The 24,276-nt window shown below is 40.0% G+C and overlaps 1 protein-coding gene across 1 annotated transcript; it reads right to left on the reverse strand.

Moving 5' to 3' along the window:
* Nucleotides 1-748: 748 nt before the first annotated feature.
* Nucleotides 749-3,356, reverse strand: LOC113036656 (ras-related protein Rap-2b). The gene is made up of 2 exons (XM_026193070.2): nt 2,477-3,356; nt 749-1,892 (listed from the first exon to the last, which is right to left on the reverse strand). Exon 1 carries the CDS (start codon nt 3,077-3,079, stop codon nt 2,528-2,530), a length of 552 nt encoding a protein of 183 aa, XP_026048855.1. The 5' UTR covers nt 3,080-3,356; the 3' UTR covers nt 749-1,892; nt 2,477-2,527.
* Between the last annotated feature and the right edge of the window lie 20,920 nt (nt 3,357-24,276).

Here is a 24,276-nt window from a genome sequence, read left to right on the forward strand (position 1 = left end):
TTAACGTCTGTGAAGATGCTGAGTGGATAGAGAATCCGAGTCCATTTTGTTGGTGAATCCAACCAAATTCACCTACGATGATTGTGCAGCTACTTTACTAGTTTAAAAACAAAACAAAACCCCTAAATCCCAAAGCTTACTTTGTAAGCTTCATGTAAACACAAAGGAGCTACTCATCTCTTTCAAACTAGTCATGTATGTACGTTCTATTATCTTTCAGTTTTTTTCATTTTACGTAACAGTGGTCCCTGTCTTAACCACATGACAAGTTTTGTTTTTAATGATGAGAATCAACAGCGGTAGAAAGCCAAAGCTTGATTTCTGAAGCAATGAAAAGCAGCTTTCATGTTTCCACAAACGCTGCAAGTAGCTGAGCTTGTATAGCTGCCCATCGAGTTTGTGACACAAAGAGCAATAAACACCAGCAATTTTGCAGCGTTTTCATATTGTAGTTCTATTTCCTGTTAGGAGTAGGTCCACCACACATGCTGAACCGTGAAGCAGCTCGTGTAAATTTGGGTTGTTTTTAGGGGGGGGGTCATGTTACTGTAACATAAGCACACTGAACATTTACTTTGTCAGCAACAGTTTAATGCAGGGTTTTCTAGTAGCCAAATTATTTGTGTGCTTTTAAGCAAACCTCAGCTGCTGTTTAAGCTAAATTCTTCACCGAACTTCTCGTGACATGTGGTGAAATGAGTAGATGTCCCCAAAGAAAAAGAAAAGAAAAAAGAAAACACAGCCTGGGTTCTTTTTTAAAAAAGCCATTTGTATTAAGTCTTTTTTTTTTTTTTCAAAACAGCCAACTGTTAAATGGCTGGTCTGAAATTAAACTTACAATCAGGTTAGATTTGTCAAATGGTACATTATCACATTTCCTGTTAAAAACAACAAAAGGAACAGAACAAAACAGAACTCCTTTGAATTGATTGGCCTGGAAATTAAGTGTCGGGTGTTGTGATCATGTCTAAGGGGTTCCAGTACCTGTGCATTTCAAGACATGGGTTCATCCAGACCAAGCAGACATTGCAAAAATTAACACCTTAGACTTCAAAAAGGCCAAAGTAAAACAAACAGAAAACTGCCATTCCATTCAAGAGAAGCCTGCTGTAGTTTTTTTATCGTCAGCTTCCATCCTTACGACACTATCCAGTAGAAGAGTTCACTAGTTTGTGGATTGTGATGTTGAAGGGTTGTTTTGGTTGTGGGTTGGCACTAAATCTGAACAGCTGATTTGTTTCGGAAAGGCACTTGACACAAGGGCGATCGGGTCAGTGTCCTTGTGTCACTTCAGTTAGGGTCCTCTCACACACTTAAAGAGAAAGTGAAGTAAAAAAAAAAAAAAAAAAAAAAAAAAAACATGAAGTGGCACTCGTCACATTTTCTCCACCACCAGAGACGTGGCGTCAATTTCTTCTGACTTTGGAAAAGAAAGCAGGATTTGGAGTGTTGTGGAGCGTTGCTCCAAATTTGATCAGGCGGCCCAACTCTTTATCTGTCCCAGACTGTGCAGTTACTTAACAAAATATATACTCTATCTCCCTGTGTTCTTCTCATACAGAAATATCCATTTATGAGTTTTCTTTAAGTGTTTCTTTCCATCTTTTCCATTGGGATGTACGTAGTTCCAGTTGGAAGTACAGTTGGAACTGGTGAGGAGGGGGGGGATGAGGCTGAAACTCTGGATCTGACACTGTGTTGACATCAATGGCGGACACCGATCGTGCAGTACAGATACTCCAACCCAGCAGAATTCCTGAAGAGTGGACCCCTCCCCGTCTCAGTTGCTCCCCCTCCTCCTCGTCCCCCTGCAGCATTCCTCTGTTCATTTTCCTCCAAGGCCAGGGCGAGACACGAAGAAGAGCTCAACAGTACAGACTTGCTGCAACACACTGCCACAAACAAGAAAGGCGGAGAAAAAGAAAGTGTCATGAATGAACTAGAACAACTTCTAGGGAAAACAGATTTCCTCCAAAGCTAAATCTAATCTCGAACTTGCTGACTCTTGAAATGTAGGCCACACAAAAACACTGGAATCTCCCTGTAAACCCCATTCTGGAATATGGCATTTGGCAGTTCTTTTAATAGCTCCGAACTGTAGCTGCACCGATTGAGCCACAAAAGTTTGTAAACCTAATTAAGTGTGCCACTGGCATGCCCCATCCAGTTCTGCAAATGAATCAGAGACTTCCCCTATCTGCTTAGCAAAACAATGGACTGCAAGTGTCCCACTGTACGTTACCGGTAAAAAGTACTGCTGAGTTTTTATAGCTAAGTACTGACAAAAAACAAACTTCAGGCTACGCATTAAAATGAAGACACGTTTAGCTTACATCCGGTGCTTTGCTGCTCGCTAAACAGTACTTAATGTGGACAAGTTGGTAATAAGTACGCTGTTTATATATAGTTCTTGTCACTGCATTGAACAATCAACCGTGTCAGGTTTACACTTTCGGTGTATGGTGTTCCAACTTACCATTGCAAACTTAAAACCGAGCAAAGAAAACTTTGTGATTGTCCATTTTCCTTAAAGAATAACACAAGACGAGCAGCACTGGTCGTCGCCATTTGGTGTTGAGGCATAGTTCATCTGTCGGACTATTTCTGCAAACAGTTCGTCCACAGAGCTTTTATTTTTGGCTGAAGTTTCCATGAACGGGCAGTTCCATTCGTCCGCCAGAGCCTTCCCTTCACCGGACGAAACCTCCCTTTCCCCCTCCAGGTCCACTTTGTTTCCAACCAGAATCATCGGCACTCTTTCGTACCGTTTCACCCGAATAATCTGATCCCTCATCGGTTTGATGTCCTGGAAGCTCTGCTGGTTCACCAGGCTGTAGACCAGAATAAAACCCTGGCCGTTTTTGATGTACAGGTCTCGCATGGAGGCGAACTGCTCGGTCCCAGCCGTGTCCAAGATCTCCAAGACGGACGGAGAGGAGTCCACCTCGATCTCCTTCCTGTAAAAATCCTCTATCGTGGGGTCGTATTTTTCTATGAAAGATCCCGTCACGAACTGGACGGTTAGTGCCGATTTACCGACGCCCCCGGACCCGAGAACCACTACTTTGTACTCTCTCATGGTGCCTAAAACAGCCGCCGCCGCCGCTGCTGCTGCTGGTTCCTCTCCGCTGTGAGCCCGCTAGCCGCCCTGCTGGGTTTCAAACCGCTCACCGTTGCACCTCCGCCAGCACTTTTGTACGGGCTCCGGTCGCTGAAAACCGGGCGTGGCTGTCAACTATCGCCGTTCAGGAGGTGAATACAGTTGTTTTGCGCCCACGCTCACCATTTGTATTGTGGCATGCTGAGGTCCCGAATACAGCCCTACCGGTTCTTGAGCAAGCTTCCCCCGTTTTCGTTCAAGTAGCCACCGTGCGTCCGTAGCTTTCTTTTTCACAATCAAGTCGAATGTAGCGGAAAACAACTGCTTCCTGTTTGCACCTTCAAAATAAAAGCGCTATATCGATCCATGCAGTAAATCTCACCGTATTATGTTTTTACCACTCATCGAATACATTATCTTTTTTTATTTAAATCATATTCAATTTAATTCTAGATGTTTTTATTGCTAATTAATCGTTTTAAGGAATTTATCACAGACTCCCAATCTTAATGCTTTGATTTCCGGTGTGAGCATACTAACTTCTGGATACCTGACAAAGAGCCTGCCCTGCCTGCCCACACTCGTCACGCAGTCTGCGTCTTACGTCACTCAGTAAATACTCTGGCCAGTGTTTAGTTAAAGGTGCAGTACGGCTGTTATCGCATAGTCAGCGTGGTTGATAGCCTCAATACTCATACAGACTTGCCACACCTTAGTTTCGACATCACTGATCTTTGGGCTTACTACCGCTTGACTCATTCTAAATAACTTACGGGAAAAGCCAGCCTTTTGTGATTTCTACACACAGCTTGTTGCGTATCCATTAGCAATGATGTTTTTCCCCCTTCCTCTCATCACAAACATTTCACTAGTTTCAATATTTCCAACTAGGATTTAACAAGTCAAGCTGAATTACAATATAAGATGTTAATTATGATAATGATTAGGAAATATGTGGCCGACGTGCTGGTTGTGCTTAACGAGGGAAGGGCATAGAGAACAATGAAATGCCTCATGTGAGACGTGAACCCCCCACCCCCCTATATGTGACACATTGGAGGGCTTTCGTCTCCAATGTGTTTATTTTTTATTTGTTTGTATAGAAACCTCGAATCAGATAAATCTTAATTTCCTTGTTCAGCAACTTGGTTCTTTGGGCCACTTTTGTGAGTCAGCCAAAACATTACCAGAAACACATGCAAACCCAACAGGAAGGAAAGTTGTTTTTCTGTCATGCACAACTAATGGCTTGTGTTGCAAACTTTAATCCCAGTGAAACGCCATGTGATAATCTTTTAATAAAAGTAGTTATTTAAGTCATCCCATGTCTTTGTACGTGCATGTGAGTGTGTTCACAGTCATCATTATGTCTGCTTGTAAGCTTGTAAAGTAACCGCTGATTTCAATCAGCGCCTGGAAGCAGTGACGATTAAACCACAGCTGTGACATAATCACCTCCAAGGATGCCTTGGAAAATTCTTCTGGATCAATAGAAGTTTAATCTTTCCACAACTCCCCATCAGTGATACACCACACACTCGTGAAGTTTGATTATAATGCAATAATGAACTAAACCCATGAGTCAGTCTTAAGCCAAAAGAATACACTATATTTTAAAACATTTACACACAGATGGAAACAGACTTTTCCTTAGAAAGTCTGAGGATTTTCCCGTAGGTTTAGTTTGAGGCGACGGTATGGGAAATGTGTGGATTTCACCATCGTGTGGGCTTCCCAAAGGCCCTGCAGGCAGCCCCTACCCAAATCCCATTAAGAAACAACAAGCCAAAGCCTATATGAAGACAAATAGCACTCAAGCCTCGGGGGAGTGAAGGGTAATGTGACTTAAAGCCTTGTGATGTGGATTGTCACATCTGTGAGAGTGGTCACTGTGAATGTAAGGAGCAGACCGTCCTGTTGGAGTTTATTTTCACACACTGCTGATAATTAGATAGACATGGCCACATTAACACTAAATGGTATGCAAAACCCCAAGGTGAATTGTTAGCAAGAAGCTATCAAAGAGCTGAATAATGGTGATCTTTGGCCTTTGTCTGGCTCCGTGAACAAAGAACAAGAGTTGCTGGGGGGAAATCTGAAAAACATGGAACATGGAAATGTTCTAATCTTTTAAGTTGTGTTCATTTCACCAATACAGCTCAAGGGAGAATATAAACAGTAGTAAAGAGTAATATTTTGATGTCCAGAGTTCATATTTCTTTTAACGCTGTTTTTTAAATACACCAACACTTGAGGGAAGTAGCTGGCTTATCAGCAGTGGAATGCTGCCCCACAAATATTCAGCATCGTCTGACTGGTATTCGGTGCTGGGCAGGTGAGTTTCTAAAGAGTTAAAAAAAGAAAGAAGCATGTTTATCTAGAGGCTGATCAGAACAGTGACACCGAAATCCAGGTTACAAACCAGAAAATCAAAATCTGATAGTTAAAAACAGACACACATATTACTGAAGTAATATTTATTACGATACAGCAGACTTACGTAAAGTGGACGTTTAAAGCAAAAAAAGTTCTTGACTTCGAATCTAAAGAATATTGTCACACTGAAACTAACAGGTTGCTGACGCCACCTTTTTGAGATTGAAAAAAACATGACGTCAAAGCAGGCTGAAGGGAAACTGAAACTTCTATTCCAATAGTGCGAAAACATGTTGGAAAATCCCTGATAGTCAAAATAACTGAGGGACAGAAGTGTTCGAACAGCGTGACGTAAATGTGGTTTCATTCATTTACATAACTGTGGAGTTGTTTTAAGAGAAACATTAAATATTATTTGGTCAGTATTTAGGTAACTAGTGAGCCCTGAAGAGTGGCTCTGGGCCATAGTTCATGCATGACTAATAACAGCTGGCCAGACACAAGCTGTCAGAAGAGATCACTGGTGAGTTAAGGATATGGATGATAGCCAGATCATGATCATTTAAGTATCTGCACTGTAACACTTGTAGGTGTTTCTTGTGTGGGCTGATTATATTTTTTAAGCACAATGTATTCTTATTAAGTGCTTTATGGCTGCCAGTTTGTCTTAGATTATGTAAAAATATTCCGTTTTGTGAAGTAAATGACAAAATTACATCTGAGAGGAGTGTCGAAAGCAATTTGTAAAAGCTTGATTCACTAAAAACTAGAGGCACAGAATTCAATTTGCTTGTTATGTCATGACTTCAGCTCTATATAGGTTTGCTATGCAAGCAGCTTATTCCAGTACCTATGTTCTAATTTAGCTTAGCAGTCTCCAGCAGATGTTCCAGGTGTGTCATATGAAAGAGCGACATAACCCAGTGGCCCACAACGAATTTCCATTGAGAAAACCCTCTAGTAGCTGTAGTAATTATTTAGCACTTATTATACATTGCAATGATTGTACTTTTAATCCAGAGATCTTACATTTTACCGTCATTTTTAAAAAGGACCCAGGATCATATTGCTGATTATCTTGTGCTTTGCAATACTCCAAACTGATATAGTATTGATCTGTTACCAAGATCAATACTTGGTAACAGTATTGATCTTGGTAATACTTTAAAGGTACCTTATGTAGGGGAAGAGCAGTATCATTTATGAGATCATCATCAATTTGCCAATGTATGTATATATGTATATATATATATATGTGTATATATATATATATATATATATACTGTATATATATATATATATATATATATATATATATATATATATATATATATATATATATATATATATATATATATATATATATAGAGAGAGAGAGAGAGAGAGAGAGATGGATAGATATATAACACAATTCAGTAGGCAATATACTTAATTGAGATGACAGAAACAAGGTATCGCTCCTATTGCGCTAGTATCAATCTGATATCATTACCAGCATTGATATACTACTATATATTATCAATATTTGGATCAATCCACCCACCTCTTCTAGTTACACCTTTATAATATCCATAATATCTGGAGGACTGTTCTCTCAGCTGAACATCAACAACAATACAATAAGATGTACAGTGACGGGTCTTTAATCTTCACTCCTGCTCCTGTGAGAGTTACAGTAGACTAATTAATATGTATGTAATCATCAAGCTAATTAATGACAGTGAAGTCTCCTCTAACATTTTCACCCAACAGAGACATTTCACAAAACAAGTTTTAGGCTCTAATTTCAAAAGATGGAAAGTGTTACAGCAAAATGTTATTACTTGGTTCTGATGTGGTGTCTATAGCCTCATGACCTTAGTTTAATCATAATTTACTCTTAGTCTCTGTGGCAATGAGTGTGTTTTAATTTAAAAATCCAAATGGTGAAAGATGCCCGTTCACCAACGTCACAGCACTGTGTAATGATTTTCAAAGACTTTATGTGAATAGACTTCAAAGTTAGTCATGTAGCCACAATTGTGACATAAAAACCATCATCCACTGTATTTATATCTTCTTATTATCCACAAAAGAAAAAAAAATGGCAGCAACTCGTAAGGACTACACAGACACTGATTAGAGATTAAATTTCTCACACCTTTGCTGCCACTATTTCTTGCATCTGCTAGTATGCAGGGCTCTCAAGTGAAGTCTAAGACATAATAACATCACCAGTGTTGGGGCTATTACTCAAAAAAAAAGAAAAAAAAAAAGCAGAACCCCAATGTAGCTTTTCATCTGGCCACAATTCACAGGTTAGTGTAATGTGTGAAGTGCAGGAAGAAAGTGATAACGTTTCTTGTCACTTGTTGGCTATATTAGTCAAATGAATGGGATTTAAAATCCAATGAGACTCGCAAACTAATTTGCCAGACAAGTTAATCTCATTCAACACCAAATGAAGGTGTCTGACGTCAAGGGTTGTCAAGGATGACTACAGTTCAGTAGTAACTAAACTAAAAAGCATATATCAGCGAGTCATAGCAGTGTCCGTATTACTGATGTTAGTATAACAGTGATAGGAAGGCACCAACCATACCTTCTGTCATCATGACCACGGTCATCATGATTAACATCACGTCACAGGATACAGGTGGTATGTAACATGTGCGGCAAATGACTATTTCCCGCTGTCACATCATATGGTGTTCCAAGAAGTTCTTCATCATTTTCTAAATGCAAAATGTAACAACAGCAAGAATCTTATGTTACCGATGCAACAGCCGTAGTTCTTGACTGCTCTAATGTAGTTCAGAACGTATGGCAGAGGGGCACATACAGACTCTCGTTTAATAAACATTACAATACTCTTGGGTGTAGTAGTTCTTATAAAAAAGGACAATTGCCAGTGAAATGACAAATATGACCTCAACCATGAGCGTAAATTGTGTGAAGCACAAAAGCAGTTTCTTCTTTTACATCACATTCCTGTAAAGAGGCAGGAACACTCCTAACATGAATCGTTCCTAAAAGACTGTTAATGGCTCTACCACTTTTGTCCTATTCCTGAAATGAGGTCAGTGCAATTGTTGAACAAAAATGCATAAAAGGCAAATGGGATCTGTTTTTTTTCCTATTCTCCCCGCATGAGATAATTGAAGAACGTATGCAGTTCAAGTAGTGACTTAATGGTTTGATTAGTAAGTGCAATATGATCACTGAATATCATACGACAATGCATTATAGTACTGCCTTACACATGAGAGATGTGATTATAGTAATGGGTTACTTTAGAACATGTTGAAGCCAATGCTGGTTACCACAATACATATTTTTATGCGTGGGTTGTTAACTAATGACCTCATGGCCCCAGCCCTTACCCCAACACTAACAATCTTTTTTCATGATTTTGCAGCAACAAAACAGCTAAAAATGTTTGTCCCTGGACACAAACCTTGAACAATGCTTGAGTAAATGAATAATTCCACAAAGTTAAAAAATAAAAGTCAGATTTATTCATTCATTCAGTATGACTTGAAGCAACTGAGCCTATAAACTCATACTGAAACATTTTTACAGAGAACATAGTGGAGCCAATGGCTGTTTTTTTTACAAACAAAGCTTTTCTGCAACCACAGAAGTCACCTCCTGCTGGTAATTGCAGAGAATAGCAGTATAAAGCACTTGGGCTTGGTTTAGGTTCTTAGGATAAATTTTCATACCCAGAGGCTATGTACATCTTTACATTCAGTCTGGATGTGGATGTGTGCTTATCCTCCACATCCTCCTCCTGTTTCTGACCTGGAAACCGAACTACAAAGGCAACGGCTCTACATATATCCACCACGTGATTCCAAGCAGAAAAAAAAACAAGTATTTCTGACAGCTGCAGAAATTATGGGTTCACATTTATGTTTATTTTGCAACAGCCTTGTTTATCTGAATCTACTGATGATGACATTTACATCATATGCACACCAGTGCATGACTTGCAGATGCAGAAAGTATGACACTGATGCAAGATAGACCGCTTACTGCACAAAGTCATTAATAGATTCCTATTTCAGTTTTAACTGAAACTAACACTGAAACTCAGTAATTGAGGTTTCAGCTGATGCACTATGGAGGTTATAAATCTCTACTTTTCAAAGATTCATCAATATCTGAGTTGTTCAATTGTGATTACAGGTCCAGATCAATCTGTCTCCTGCTTCATAAAACAGAAGAGTGAAAGTGTGTTCTTGATCTAATAGTTTGACAAAAAATAATAAAACATTAACCTCGGCTTTTCTCTAAATATATCAAACATGTACTTAGCAAAGTTTAGCAGCTTGACACTGACTTTTCCCAAAGTTTATGAACAGGTGTTCACACTGATTGCATGTTCCTACAGAATACTGGGTCCAGGCTTTTGGAGACAGCTTTTGCATTTTTTTTGACAACATGTCTTTTCATCTGATCAATATCACTGATTGATGCTAGAAGTGCTGTGGTCAGTGTAGAACCTGTATTTTACAGTATTTTAACAGAATTTTTTGAAGTTGTCTTGGTTTTTGATTTATTTTTGTTGAAATTATAAATGTCTGTTCTGCACTTTCCATCAACAGTTTTGTTTTAATATAAATCTGGGAAAACAGCGTAAACGACACTTGAAGCTACTCAGTTGAAACAAGACTGGGCTGTAATTCTTAACCCTTACAATTTTGCAAATTTGTTCCATATCTATTCAGATGGATTTTAGACCCACAAATGTGGGAAAATGATAGTTTTAGAGAATCTTGAAACCGTAAAAGTGTGTGCAAAGTTCAAAGGGGACCTTGACACTGTCACAATAATTGTCTGTGTTCCCACCACCTTTCCCAGGTTCTCACATACAGGCTGTTGCTGGACTTTGACGGATCAGTGTAACAGGGTAAGAGTCGTATATGGTGCACAGAGGTCAGAGGAAGCCGTGGCACAGACACAAGATGTGTAATAGAGCAGCATGGTGCTTAGCACTGTCACCTAACAGACACAAGGTTTCTGCTTCAAATCTGGGTGCTCCAGCTTCCTCATTCAGTACAAAGACATTCCTGTTGGGTTCAATTTTTACCCTTAACCAGTGAGAGAGATAAAATAATTGAAGTGTACAGAATAAAATGTTGTATGAATGTGTATAGGACTTGTGTGTATGACTTGTAATTAAACACATGTTGAGTAGTCAGTAAGACTTGAAAAACACTATATAAATGTGAATACATTATGTTTGTATCCACAGCGTTAGAAAATAATCTTGTGTTATAAGTTTTAATTAAAGGTGAATTAATATTGGTAATCAAAGATGATTTTAGATTGTAGTTTACATAATAAATACCAGCAATTCCAGAAAGTTGTTTCCATTTTAATTTTCATTTAAATTATTACATTATTAAATCAATAAAAAATCTTTAAATAAAAACATTGAAATTATCATGGTTGTTATGTTTTTGTTACTTAACTAATATGCACTTATTATGGGTGTATTATGGTATTATTATGGGTCAAAACTGACCTGCACCACACTGTGAAGGCATTAAAAGTGAGTAGTATGTAAAGGTTAAATGAAAACCAAAAATACTTTTCCTTAAAGAGTCGTTAGCTCAAAAGCTATGAATAGATGGACCAGAGGATCAGTCTGTCTTACTATTCTGCATTGGCATGCATTATCCAGTGGAGGGCAGCAGACCTACATCCATCCATGTTGATGTGGTGACATTTTGTACATTGAATTAAATGCAGACAAGGAGGAAACCCTCAGATGAGTTATTTGTGAAATTTTAAGTTATTTTACACAAAAAGGAAAAAAAATGCCCAGGAAAATGTGTGGGAGTTGACATGTTACTGTTTTATGATTTGTTGTGATCTGCTATATGATTTTTCTTTTCTTTTTTTTTCTTTTCTTTTTTTTTTAATGCAAAGATTCTGAAACAGGGGCATATAAAATTCACAAATATACCACAAAAGAAGATTTAAATTTAATATTACTGGATAAGAATTCAGTATTGTCCAGAGGAAATGGAGACAAACGGCTGTTGTGTTCTGTGAAATGCCACTATTGTCACCAGCAATGCCAGAATAGTCTGGAGAAACTGATGGGGCCATTCAATCTGTGACATACAACTTTATAGCTGATCAAAAAAATTAATCAGAAGAGCGCATGAGGATATGTAATCCAGGACAAGGCAGAGGGCAAAAAACAGAGAGGACTGGTAAGCAGAAAGAAGCAGGGTGACAAAGAGAGGGGAGACACAGGGTCTTTCATGCAGACCACAAAGCCGCCCTTTCATGTGTGGAATTTGGCCATCATTAATAATACATACAACTCTATCCAGTTCAGTACAGCTGAGTGCTGGGGGTTAAAGTTTAGGGATGAGAGTCACAGAAGCCATCATCATCACAGTGAAGAGTCTGACATTCCCACTTCCTCAGTGAAGCTGATGGGGGAAGTTCGTTAATAATGAGAAATGCTGTAAGCGAGTGTGTTCGCTTCATGGTTTGGAGTTTGAAGGTTGCCTCGAGAGACTGCAGCAGCATTGCAAGTATTCTTGTCATAAACAGATGTCATTCGGGAGAATGTGAAGTCTAAGGTTCAGTGTTGTGGTCAAAAGGAAGCTACTGAATCGCAACAGCGATGCCATTACTGCTGCTGCAAACACAAAGGGAGTAATTCATCTGTTAAAATAAGAGGCACTGTTCCTCTAACCTACTCCAAGCACACAGACACACACACACACACAGTGGAAACGGCTTCGAATAAGCACCAATAAAGTACTTCATATATCTTTGCCTTCCGCCAGTGCAGGATGTGCTCGAACAACATTCAAGTTCATACTATGAGAAAATATTTGTGTGTCAAAGGATGCCTGCACTTCAGGATCTTCTTTTTCTTTTTCCTTTTTTTTTTTTTTTTTAACAATTTCATCTCTAATAGCCAAATAATAGCCTATTTTGGAGCATGGCACAATTTTTGGAATTACATCTTCGAGCAGTACGTTTGCTTTCTTGAGAATCAAAGAAAAGTCAGGACCCCCACCGAACAATGGATATGAAACATACAGTATTTATAAAAACATCACAGCTGAGTGAGCATGGGACATGTTTAACTGTATTTGTCTAGAGATGGACTGAACAATAATAAAAAACCAATGTGGTGTCTAAAAAAAGCAGCTGGTTAAACTTTGGAAATTTAGTTAACCAAGTGATTTCTCACAGATGTTAATCTGGAAATGTTGTTGGACCTTAAATCTGTGGTTCACATTTAGGGTCTGTGGTTCAAGGTGGTTTAAAGGAAAAAAAAAACATCTGTTATGATGACAAATGAGAATGCTCGTTTGTTTGCTAATGGTAGCTCTATTTCCACACAGATGGTAACTGATTTCAGAGAAGTGAAAGCAGAGCCAGCAGCAGCTTGTCTAGTACATTATTCTCCAATCAGTCTCCTGTCAAAGACCAGAGGTTTATCCACAGTGTGCATTAGCAAACAACCTGCTGCAAGCTGCTGGCCTCTCAGCTTGACAAGCTCTAGCCAACAAGGGCATAGACCTACCCCATACAGATTTTAGCATCTCTGTTTGTCAAGCTGCATTAATTCAGGTTCCAGAGGCAAGAGCCAACTGCAGCCACAGGATGGGAGATATATAACGGATGGATGCAAACAGATAAGAGACTTTATGACAGAACGCTGTCTGAAATGAAAGAAGAGAGACAATTTTACTTTGATATGTTACAATGAATATTCATTTTTAGATTTCACTTCACAAGCCCTGCCTGATTCCTTGCCCTCAAGGAACACCACTGCTTTGGATGGACTGTTTCTTGACCTGACATTATGACTCCATGCAGTCTTTTCTAATCTTTACTCAAGCCAGAGTTTAAACTTTTCCACTAGACAGACTGTGTGAAATGAATATATTAGAACTGTGATCTTTTTTTTTTTTTTTTTTTTGCCTGTCCCGTTTGGCTCTTTTGCCATCAGAATTATTGTCTAAAGGCGAAGAAAGATGCCCAACGGATTTACTTTACCAAATTGACCATCCCAGCCTTGCCATAATGGTCCATTTGATTCACCTCTTATTGTTTATTTTATTTTCACTTACTGAACATGGGACAGACTTGACTGGGGGAAAGAAGGAGAGAAAGAAAGAGAGAAAGAGAAACAGCTGAGAAGAGGGACGGGGAGAAGGGCAAAAAACAAAAACCAACAGAATGAGTAGAAGAAAAAAAAAGAAAAAGAAAAAAAAAATGCATATATCAATCACCTGGATCACCTGCTGAGAAAGAAAAAAGAAAACAAGCAGAAGAGAACAAGAGTAACAGAATAAACAACATCACAATGATATATGGGAATATGACAGTAAATACTAAATGTTAAACATTATTGTGCAGCACATAAGATCAACAGAACACAGTGTGCTTTGAGGTAGGAGCCAAAAAGGGTGTAGTTTGTGGGTGTGATCACCCATGTGTACACCTGTGAGCATGGACGCGCTTGTTTTTTTAAAAGGTTCCTTCATGTAATGATCTGCTAGAGGGTGTGGGGGGGCCACAGCCCCGTCCTCCAGGGCATGAAGCAGGTATGGAGGAGATCAAAACTCCAGACATCCAGAGGCCCCCAGAACACAAGAGACCAAGGAAGACCAACAGAGGGGCAGCTGCGCCACTATCCCAGAGAGAGCTGAGGAGAGTCCCAGATGAGGGCTCACTCAGCAGCCGCGGAGCAGAAGCCAGGGGGAGTTGCAGTGACGCGCCCGTGAGCTCCGCCGGCAGCCAGCTGTGCCTGAGTGACCGAGCCCCAGGCCGAGAGGCTGGGGGCACCCCACCTCCGAAGTGGCCCGAGCGAGCCCCAGGCTCCAGGCCCCGATAAGCGGCCGCCAAGGAGTGAGCCGGTGTGTACCTGGACGCCCATCCCCAAACACAAAGAACCACCAACGCACTGATGTCTGAGGGAGTCCGCCACTGGCAGGGGAAGTGGTGGTGGGGGGGAGATAGGCCTCCAAACCTCTGCACCCTGGTGACATACCCCTACTCCAAGGCCCTGCATGTGTGGGTGGTTGTGGTGAAGCGGGAAGAGGGAGGCAGCTGGAGATGGGGAGGGAAGGAAGGGAGGGGCAAGTGACCCCTCCCTGGGGCCAGCTCCCCCGCTGACCCCAGTAGGCACCCCCATACTCCGCGACCCGCCAGGGAAAGGGGGCCCAGGCCCATCCAGACCAGGGCCCAGTGCAGCAGCGCCCCCCGGGCCCACAGAGCCCGGGACAGTCCACCCAACCCCACCACAGAGAAAACTGCACCCACCCCACCATCCACTCATCTTCCAGACTACATGAGACAATAGACGCCCAGGCTGAGATCTTCCTCCACCTCTCCTGTATCTCCCCCTCCTGCAGAGAGAGTTCCTGAAGAGCGGAAAGCCCACCAGTTGAAGAGCCCCCCAGGTGGCTTGACGCACCGGCGGCACCCTGCGCCAGGGCTGGGCCCCCATGCACCCACCCGCCCACAACCCCAGCAACACACCAACCAGGACCCAAGCCCCCGAGGCCCGGCCAGGGCCCCAGCCCAGAGACGGAGCGCCCCCAGAACCTCACGCCCATCCCGGACCCACCCAGGGCCAGCCAGGCTACCAGGTCAGTAACCCACGTCCGTCAGCACAACCCTGACGGACGTAGCCCCGCTGCACGCAGACATGAGGAAACCGTCACCTGAGAGCCAACAGAGCCCCTAACCGGACATGACCGCTACCCCGGAATGAGCCCCCCAAGGAAGATGCCTCCGGGGAACCCCCCGACGCCCTAAGCCTGTCCCTACCCCCACACCAATCACAACAGTGAAGGCGGGACCAACTATGACCCCCCACCCCCACTAGGTGATGGAGCTGATCAAAGGAGCCCAGAGCAATTGATCTGATGTGGTGGCAGAGGCTGTATCAAGACTAATGTAATCTAATAGATAATTTATATATTTGTTAGAATTAAGATTATTTTTATTTTTCCAGTTCATGAGGACTGTTTTCTTGGCTATGCATAGGGCAGTGAAAACCATATGGGCGATATTCTTTTCTGAAGTGACATTATCTAAGCTGCCCAACAAACACACTAAGGGGGAAGTTGGAATGTTACATTTCAGACACTTTGATAAGTCTTCACATATCTCGCGCCAAAACTTCTGAACTGGTGGACAGAACCAAAGAGCGTGGATATAATTGTCCGGTGAATTGGTTTGGCAGTGTGAGCAGTTGTTGGTAGACGTAAAGCCCATCTTGAATATCCGATGACCTGTATAGTGCACTCTATGTAATATTTTGTATTGAATTAATTGAAGACTGGGATTTCTAATTAGATGAAAGGTTTTTAAGCAAATCTGAGACCAGAAGTTTAGGTCTAAGTTAACTGATAAATCCGCTTCCCATTTTGCAATAGGAAGTGATATTGATTCATCTGTTTTAGAAAGCATTCTGTATATTTTGGATAGTAATTTGGGGGTTTTAAGAGTAAGAAATTGAACCACACTTGGTGGTGTTTGTAGTTCAACTTGACCCGGTTTAAATTTCTTTTTTACTATGGATTTAATTTGTTGATATTCTAAAAATCTTTTCTTGTTGATCCCATATTTTGTAACTAGTCCGTCAAATGAAATAAATTCTGTTCCTTCTAGTATATGTTCTAAATATTTGATTCCTTTACCACTCCAATCTGAAAAGTTTATCATATTATTGTTTTGTAATATGTCAGGGTTGTTCCAGATAGGTGTACGTTTGCATGGGATTAATGAAGACGCCGTCAATTTTAGAAACTCCCACCATGCTGTCAGAGAAGAGCTGATGTTGATGCTTTTAAAGCATTCATGTCGTTGGATGTTTGAGCTGATAAATGGTAGGTCTGAGATCTCTAGATTATTGCAGAGTGCTTGTTCTACATCTAGCCAAGGTTCATCTAAGAGGGTGTGTTTTAGCCATCCTGAGATAAACTGAAGCCTGTTGGCTAAGAAGTAGTGCTGAAAGTTAGGCAGTTCTAGTCCTCCTTTATCCTTGGTCTTTTGTAGTGTTTTTAAGCTTATACGTGGGGGTTTATTTTTCCAAAGGAATTTGGACATACATGAATCTAGAGATCTGAACCAATCTTGTGGCGGTTTAGTTGGGATCATTGAGAATAAATAATTTATTTTTGGTAAGACCATCATTTTTATAGCGGCAACCCTTCCCATGAGTGATATGGGTAGACATTTCCACCTAGCCAGATCATCTTCTACCTTCTTTAAAAGTGGGATATGGTTTAATTTAGTTAGATCTGCAAGCTTGGGAGAAACATTAATACCTAAATATTTTATATTTCCCGATTGCAGTGGTGTAGAAGAGGAATTATGGAGGGAGCAATTAATCGGTAGGACTGTAGATTTTGACCAGTTAATTGAGTAATCTGATATTCTTGCAAAAGAGTTTATCAATTCAATCACCCCAGAGATATTGGTTTGTGAATTTTGGAGAAAGAGTAACACATCATCCGCATAAAGGCTGATTTTATGTTCCACGTTCTTGCATTTTATGCCCTTAATTACTGAATTCTGTCTAATTGCTGCTGCTAGTGGTTCAATAAAAATTGCAAATAGTGAAGGGGAGAGTGGGCATCCCTGCCTGGTGCCCCTCAAGAGACAGAAGCTGGAGGATGTCTGGTCATTTGTTCTGACACAAGCTGTTGGGGAATTATATAATATTTTTAACCAGTTTATGAAAGAGGATCCAAAACCAAATTTGTGTAAAGTTGCAAATAGAAATTTCCAGTTAACTCTGTCGAATGCTTTTTCTGCGTCTAAAGAGAATATTGTAGTTTCTAGGTTTTTACTGTATGAGTAGTAGAGATGGACCGATCCGATATTACGTATCGGTATCGGTCCGATACTGACCTAAATTACTGGATCGGATATCGGAGAAAAATAAAAAATGTAATCCGATCCATTAAATATCACGAAAGCACCTCACAAAACTTGCAACACGCCGTAACTCACCTCAGAACGTATGCATCACGTGATAGAGCGGCTGTGGCATGCGGGACCTGTGGTCTGGATAGCATGTGGAGCTTCGCTAGCAACCCGGCATTTCATCTCCGACAAAGTTATCCCCGAGAGAAGTAAAGCAAGTGTGTAAGTCCATCTCTGAATGTTTGTAAAGCATTCCTGCGTTAAGCTTAACGAGCGACTGCCTCTCGCTCTCCGGCTGCTACTTCAATCGTGAAACTGCTTAAATCAGCTGATCGGCTTTTCTGTCGGGAGTACGTCTCTCGTTTGTTTTTGGTCCACTTTGCGCCAGAAAGAGCAAACCAGCGGCTGAACAACAGCAGCACGTTTAAGCTTGATAAGCTGTTGTTAGAATTTATTTAATATTACTTTCTACACCAGGATCTTTTTCTACGTAGCTGACGGCTGGTAACTGTGCAGGGGCGGATCTAGCAAAGTTTAGCCAGGGGGGCCGATAGGGCATTAACTGGGAAAAGGGGCACAAAGACATACTTTTCTTTCTTATTCTCATTTAAAATGTCTAGCTTTTAATAAATAATTATCTGACACCCAAAGTTTTAATTTGATGTAAAATGAATAGAAGTCCATTACTGTATATAGTGACTATTAAGTCTAATATATATACCCTAGTAAGCTATAGTACTTTTTCCTTTGGGAAGGTACCATCTGTGCAGTCTGCAATTTTGTTGAAGAAAGATGTTGAATCTATTTAATATTTCTTGAAAAAAAATTGATTTCTGTGCATTTTTTTTCACACTGCATCAAATTAAGGTTGATTACGTCGATTAAGCATCATGAGGTGGAGCGTGAGGGGTGGTTCCCTATTTTTTATTTATTTATTTTTGTTGTTGCTGGGAGTTGGAACCCTATTAGTTAGGTTGCTTAATATTTACGCTAAGTACTCTTTAAAATACCAGAATAGGGAGGATGGTGTAGGTCTAAGTTTATTAGATTGATCAGTATTGCTGAACTATGAAATATTTTTTTTGTATACAGGTATAACAGAATAGCTTTAGTGTAGTTGTTGTTTTAAACTTGAGTATGAACTTGCAGACTTGCAAAATGCAGCAAGATATTTTAAAAAACAGTTTTGTTGATTAAAAAACACTATATCGGATTCATATCGGTATCGGCAGATATCCAAATTTATGATATCGGTATCGGTATCGGACATAAAAAAGTGGTATCGTGCCATCTCTAATGAGTAGTCTATCAAATTAAGTAATCTGCATGTATTTGTTGATGAGTGCCTACATTTTATGAAACCAGTTTGGTCAGGATGAATTAAGAGGGGGGTTATTTTCTCCAGCCTCTTTGAGAGAGCTTTGCAGATTATTTTAAGGTCTACATTTATAAGGGATATTGGACGATAGCTTGAGGGATATACAGGGTCTTTGCCTGGTTTTAGCAGGAGATTAATGTTTGCAGAATTCATATTTGATGGAAGTCTGCCCTTTTCTTTAATTTCCAACAACGTTCTGTAGAAAACTGGTGCTAGAATCGACCAGAATTATTTGTAGAATTCTGCAGGAAAGCCGTCTGGACCTGGAGCCTTATTATTGTGCATACTTATCAGGGCTTCCTGGAGTTCACCTGGTGTCAGTGGTGAATCCAGTGCCATTGCTTGAGCATCCAATAATTTTGGAAGAGTTATGTTGTCCAAAAACTGATCAATTTCTTTTTTAGATGGGTTTATTTGTGGTGAACACAATGTTTTATAGAAATCCCTGAAAATGTTGTTTATTTGTATCGGTTCATATACTGTGTTCCCAGATGGATCTTGAACAGCACATATAGTTGTTTTTTCTTTATTTATTTTTAGCTGGTTTGCTAGAAATTGACCGGATTTATTACCATGTTCATAATTTTGTAAGCGTAGTCTTTGTACTAAGAATTTTGTTTTTTATTAATTATCTCATTTAATTCTAGTTTTGTTTTGCGTATTTTGTTCAATGTTTCCTGATCTTTTCAATGTTTCCTGATCTTTCCTGATCTAGAACTGTGATCTAAATGAAAGACTAAAATCAGTGGTCCCCAGCAATGACTTGATTATCTTACCCCACTCATTTATTTTATAAACCATTCATTTTATAAGCCATCAACCTACCAGGGACTGCTGATAAAGAAAATAGCCCATGAGGCTAAATCTGGCACATTTCCATAATGGATCCAAGTTCTCATGATAATTAATGGGTATTTACCCCTTAACCAATCAACGTAAAGACTTCATCTATGGGCTTATGGAGTTAAAACCAGTGCTTTTCATTAGCAATCATAACTGTGTAATCACCAAGCCTAACTGCAAAAATCATGGATATCGTGGATTCAGTAGCAACATAGAAGATTAAATTACTTTGTTAAAGGCTTGGACTCATTCAGCCTTTGAGTAAAACTAAAACCTATTTTAGTCTTTTCAGTAAAAAGATAAGTGACCATGAGCCATCATTCACAATGCCAGTACTCTGAAAGTGAAGGCACTAACTGAAAGTCAGCCTTCACTGATTTTATTATCTTCTTCTGTGTTCTTCCTGCTTTCTCATGTTGAAATTTCCTTCTGTAGAAAGGGCAACAGAAATACAAATATCCACAATAAAGCCAGAAAAAAAGGATATATACAATCAGAAACATAGATATATGTTATAATCAATGTTCTAATAAGACCAGTGTCTCAAAAAGGAATAAACCAATTTTGAAGAGACAATCCCAGCTTTATTTGTTTATTCGTCTGCCTACATGTGGATATGAGGGAAAATGTCTATATTTAATATGTATCAGTACGTATATGACCTTAAACCCACTGCCTGCCTGCAAACCTCAGAGTCCAGCAGAAGTGACTCACACAGCAGCCACCCACTGCTATCCTCAGCTAGATCAATATTCATTTGATCAGCTAGTTTGTGTGTCCCGAGGCTAAAACTACATGCAGGTGCACGGCAATTTTTAGTGAGACAAAGGTTTCTGTTCAAACTAGCCTCTGAATAAATCATATCGATGATCATTCAGTCATTGCTGCAGTACCTTAGCTAAGTTTAGCAGGGAATCCAGGACAAGTAGATCACCTTACACACACACACACATTAGTACAGAGAGAATCACAGACATAGGAAACAAAAGTTTGTACAGGAAACTGTGGTATGGTGCACTTTTGTCTTGACGGTCATTTTAAGCAATCGTAGTTTCACTGAAAAATGCACAACTCCTTTTTTTAATGCTTATCACTTCCACTTCATTTTCACTACATCCCCCTTTCACTTCCCTCTGTGAACCAGTGCACTGAGACACTATTTTGTTTTTGAATCTGTTTTTGTCCAGAGAGGCAACTACCCCAGACAAGACATTAACAGGACACCTGTAAAGTGTGTGTGTGTGTGTGTGTGTGTGTGTGTGTGTGTGTGTGTGTGTGTGTGTGTGTGTGTGTGTGCGTGTGTGTGTGAAGTATGTGCATGTCCGTGTACGTGCATGTGTGTGTGTGTGTTAGTTGCCATTCTTCACCTCGCCTAAACCCAGACCATTAATCATTTGAAGACATTCGATGGCCACTACACTCTCATACTGGCACCACATGAAGCCTACACAGACATCTGTGAACACAAACAAACACACACACTGAACTGCTAGGATTAATAGGGTGAGGCAGCCAAGCAGCACAGGATAATAGAATCTCAACAACAAGGCTGGAGGGAAAGAAAAAAGAGGAAAGGAGAAATAGGGGGAGGCATCTGGAGACAGAGTGACTAATCACTGTACGACATTGAGAATGGAAAGGGGAGAATATAGGCAAGTTAGAGAGGTCATGGGTGAAACGGGGAATATGAAAGCAGGTGTTGTATATAAAAACTGTACGTTTTATTGCAATTTTGTGCCTTTCTTCGATTAACGTTTGCCCCTTTAAGATGTGGGCAGGTGCTGATGCTTCAGTTTTAGAGGGCAGAATGTTTCATCAGCTGTTTTCTTGAGAGGAGAATGCACTTGAAGCTGATTGTTTCTTTCAGCTAATGGAGAATGGGTACAGAGTGCAGATGCAGAGAGTGGATGCATCTGTGCATGGGCTTGTTCATATTTGAGTGTGTGTGTGTGCGTGTGTGTGTGTGTGTGTGTGTGTGTGTGTGTGTGCTGTGCATGGGCTTGTTCATATTTGAGTGTGTGTGTGTGTGTGTGTGTGTGTGTGTGTGTGTGTGTGTGTGTGTGTGTGTGTGTACCTAGAGCTGAAAGAAAGTATGTTACAAATCAAAAGTAAAATAGGTGGTGCGAGAAGACCAAAAAAAACCATTACACACTATTTTATTTTCTTAATTTCTAGCTAGCTGCTGAAGCCTTATCTTCATGTGGGTTTAATGGGGAATGACAGGACCTTCCCTTAGTACATTTTACACTATAAACACACCTAAACCAATAGTGCTGTAGTAATAAAAGCACAACGCACCCAAGAGTCACCTGCTAAGCACGCAAGGAAAGACACTCCTCCCTTGGGAGACTTCATATCTGTGGTTGATCAGTAATAGGCCAAGATATGCTACACATGGTGACTGGGTACAAAAGTACTGTCAGTGTGCACGTTTCTGAGAAACAGCTACACATACCATAAGTATGTGTTAAATGAATGAGGCGCTAAATTAAAAGAACTCTGAACTCATTAAGTCGGAAGAAGCTAAATCAAAAATACAAAGGCAAAGTAAAATACCAATTAACACTATGTGTCAGGCTCAGAAGGGATCTGCAGTCGCTGCTTTTTCATGAGTGTTTTCAAAGCTGCCGTTGCTAATTAGATTCTAAAGAACTTTGCAATGTTTAAAACTATATTTATTCAAAATTTGATGAATTGTCATTGGACTTTTTTTTTGTTTTGCTTTGCTGAAGCTGAAATTTGCAGGATATAGTATTGTCCCACCTACCCTTTTGCATTTGCATCACATGGGAAATGAGAAATAATTCGTTTGGCGTAGGTGTGGAAGCTGCCTGGATTAAGGGTGCTGTTTACTCTGAATTCACCCGACTTTTTCCTTTTTCAATTCCCATCCTGTACAGCAGGAATGGAAGAAATCAAATGGACTATAACGTGGAGCTGGCAGGCAAAAGACATCTGTATTTTCAGTTGAACCATCCATACATTTTTGCCGTAAGGCAACTGTGCTAACCACTGTGCTGCCCACTTGAACCTTGGTCAGGTAAAAGAAAAGTTAAGGGCTCCAGCACAAGTGGGACAAGACTTCTGTTCATTGCTCACCGCGGCAAGATGAGGGCCTGCTATTAAATCATTCAGAGTTAGGAGCAAGCACAAACAGAAAAAGTGTGTTAAAGATGTAGTTCCTCGGGCACCTGGAGAGAACATATATTAATTACACATATTAATTATTAATTAAAGGAAAAGACTGAATATAAGGATTTATTAATCCTATTATTCTCATTTCAACACACGCTCCAACTGTATACAGCTTGCAAAAAGAACAGTGTAATGGTTAACAGATTTTCTTGTCAATTTGTTTGATTCAGGCCAGAGACACAAATCCTCTTTGGGTTTGTGTCAGGAAGGGCATCTGTTGTGAAATGAAACATGCGCACAAGCCACTTGCTGTGGTGACCCTTTGTGACAAGGGAGCTGCTGAAAGTAGCCTTTTTAGGTGATGTAAGGCTTTATTTATTTATTTATTTATTTTAGGTAAAATACTGTACAGAAAAAAATAAATTAAAGTCATGACCTTAGGATATGAACTCGTGGCAAAAGCCCTGAACGTCAATGCCCTGACCCAAGCTTTAGGGTGAAATTTTAAGAGACTCCTAAGTCTTCCGCCAACTTAACAAACAAATAACCATTTGTGGTCATCTTGCAAGAGTCACCATAATATGATGGATGCTCTTAGAAGCCATGTGATGGCCAAGACATGACTCGTCAGCTTCTGAATATTTTCTACTTCTAAATAAAAACAATTCTGAATAAATTCAGGAAGCTCCTAATTTCCATTATTCACCTGCTCTGTATAGTACTGTGAATTGAGTTCACAGGAGTGTAAAACACATGAAGCAGATAAACAGGTTGTAAAACCAAAAGCCAGAGTTATTTTTAGGCTAATTTAGACTCAGAGAATTCCACATCAAGCATTTTCGACACTGTCCAAAGAAAGAAAATCCAATAAACAGGTACAACTAACAAAACTGTGGTGACAAATACAAAGGAAGTAAGACACATGGACAACTAAAAAAGGAAAAGACTGAGTATAATTACAAAGATAACTAAGTGGGAAAGACTCGGGTAAAATTAAGGTCAGAGAAAGGAAGGGAGGAAAGGGATATAAAATAAAACAGGAAGTACAGTGCTGGCATGTACACGAATTCAAACACACAGTCTTCATGTGATTCACACATCAGGAAACACAGAAGATAAAGAGATAGGGAAACATCAGAAAAGAACCAGAAACAAATTATGGAGCACAGCAAAGTAAAGGGTGTAAATTAGAGCATATCAATGACTTGCTCTAAAATCCAGTTTTTCCATACACAGAAGCTTTTTTCCATTTCTGCTAATACACACACTATCCCACTGTAAATATGGAAGTGTGAATGTAATCTGCTGGAACATAAACTTTGATTTTGAGAGATTTATCATCCATCCTTCAGCAGGGCAATGAGCAGACTGATAGGCTGCCAGCTAATAAAAGCATTAGACTCTCAGTAGAGTGCATAGCTTCCTTTATTACAGCAAGCCGTAGCTGTAGCTAAGTTAGCTGTAACTCTTAATTTTATTCCTTTTTTTTCTTTTACATGTGAATGTTCAGTGATTCCATTAAAAGTAGCTATTGCTG

This window comes from Astatotilapia calliptera, chromosome 14 (genome assembly GCF_964374335.1).
Source record: "Astatotilapia calliptera chromosome 14, fAstCal68.1, whole genome shotgun sequence".
NCBI classification, from domain to species: domain Eukaryota; kingdom Metazoa; phylum Chordata; class Actinopteri; order Cichliformes; family Cichlidae; genus Astatotilapia; species Astatotilapia calliptera.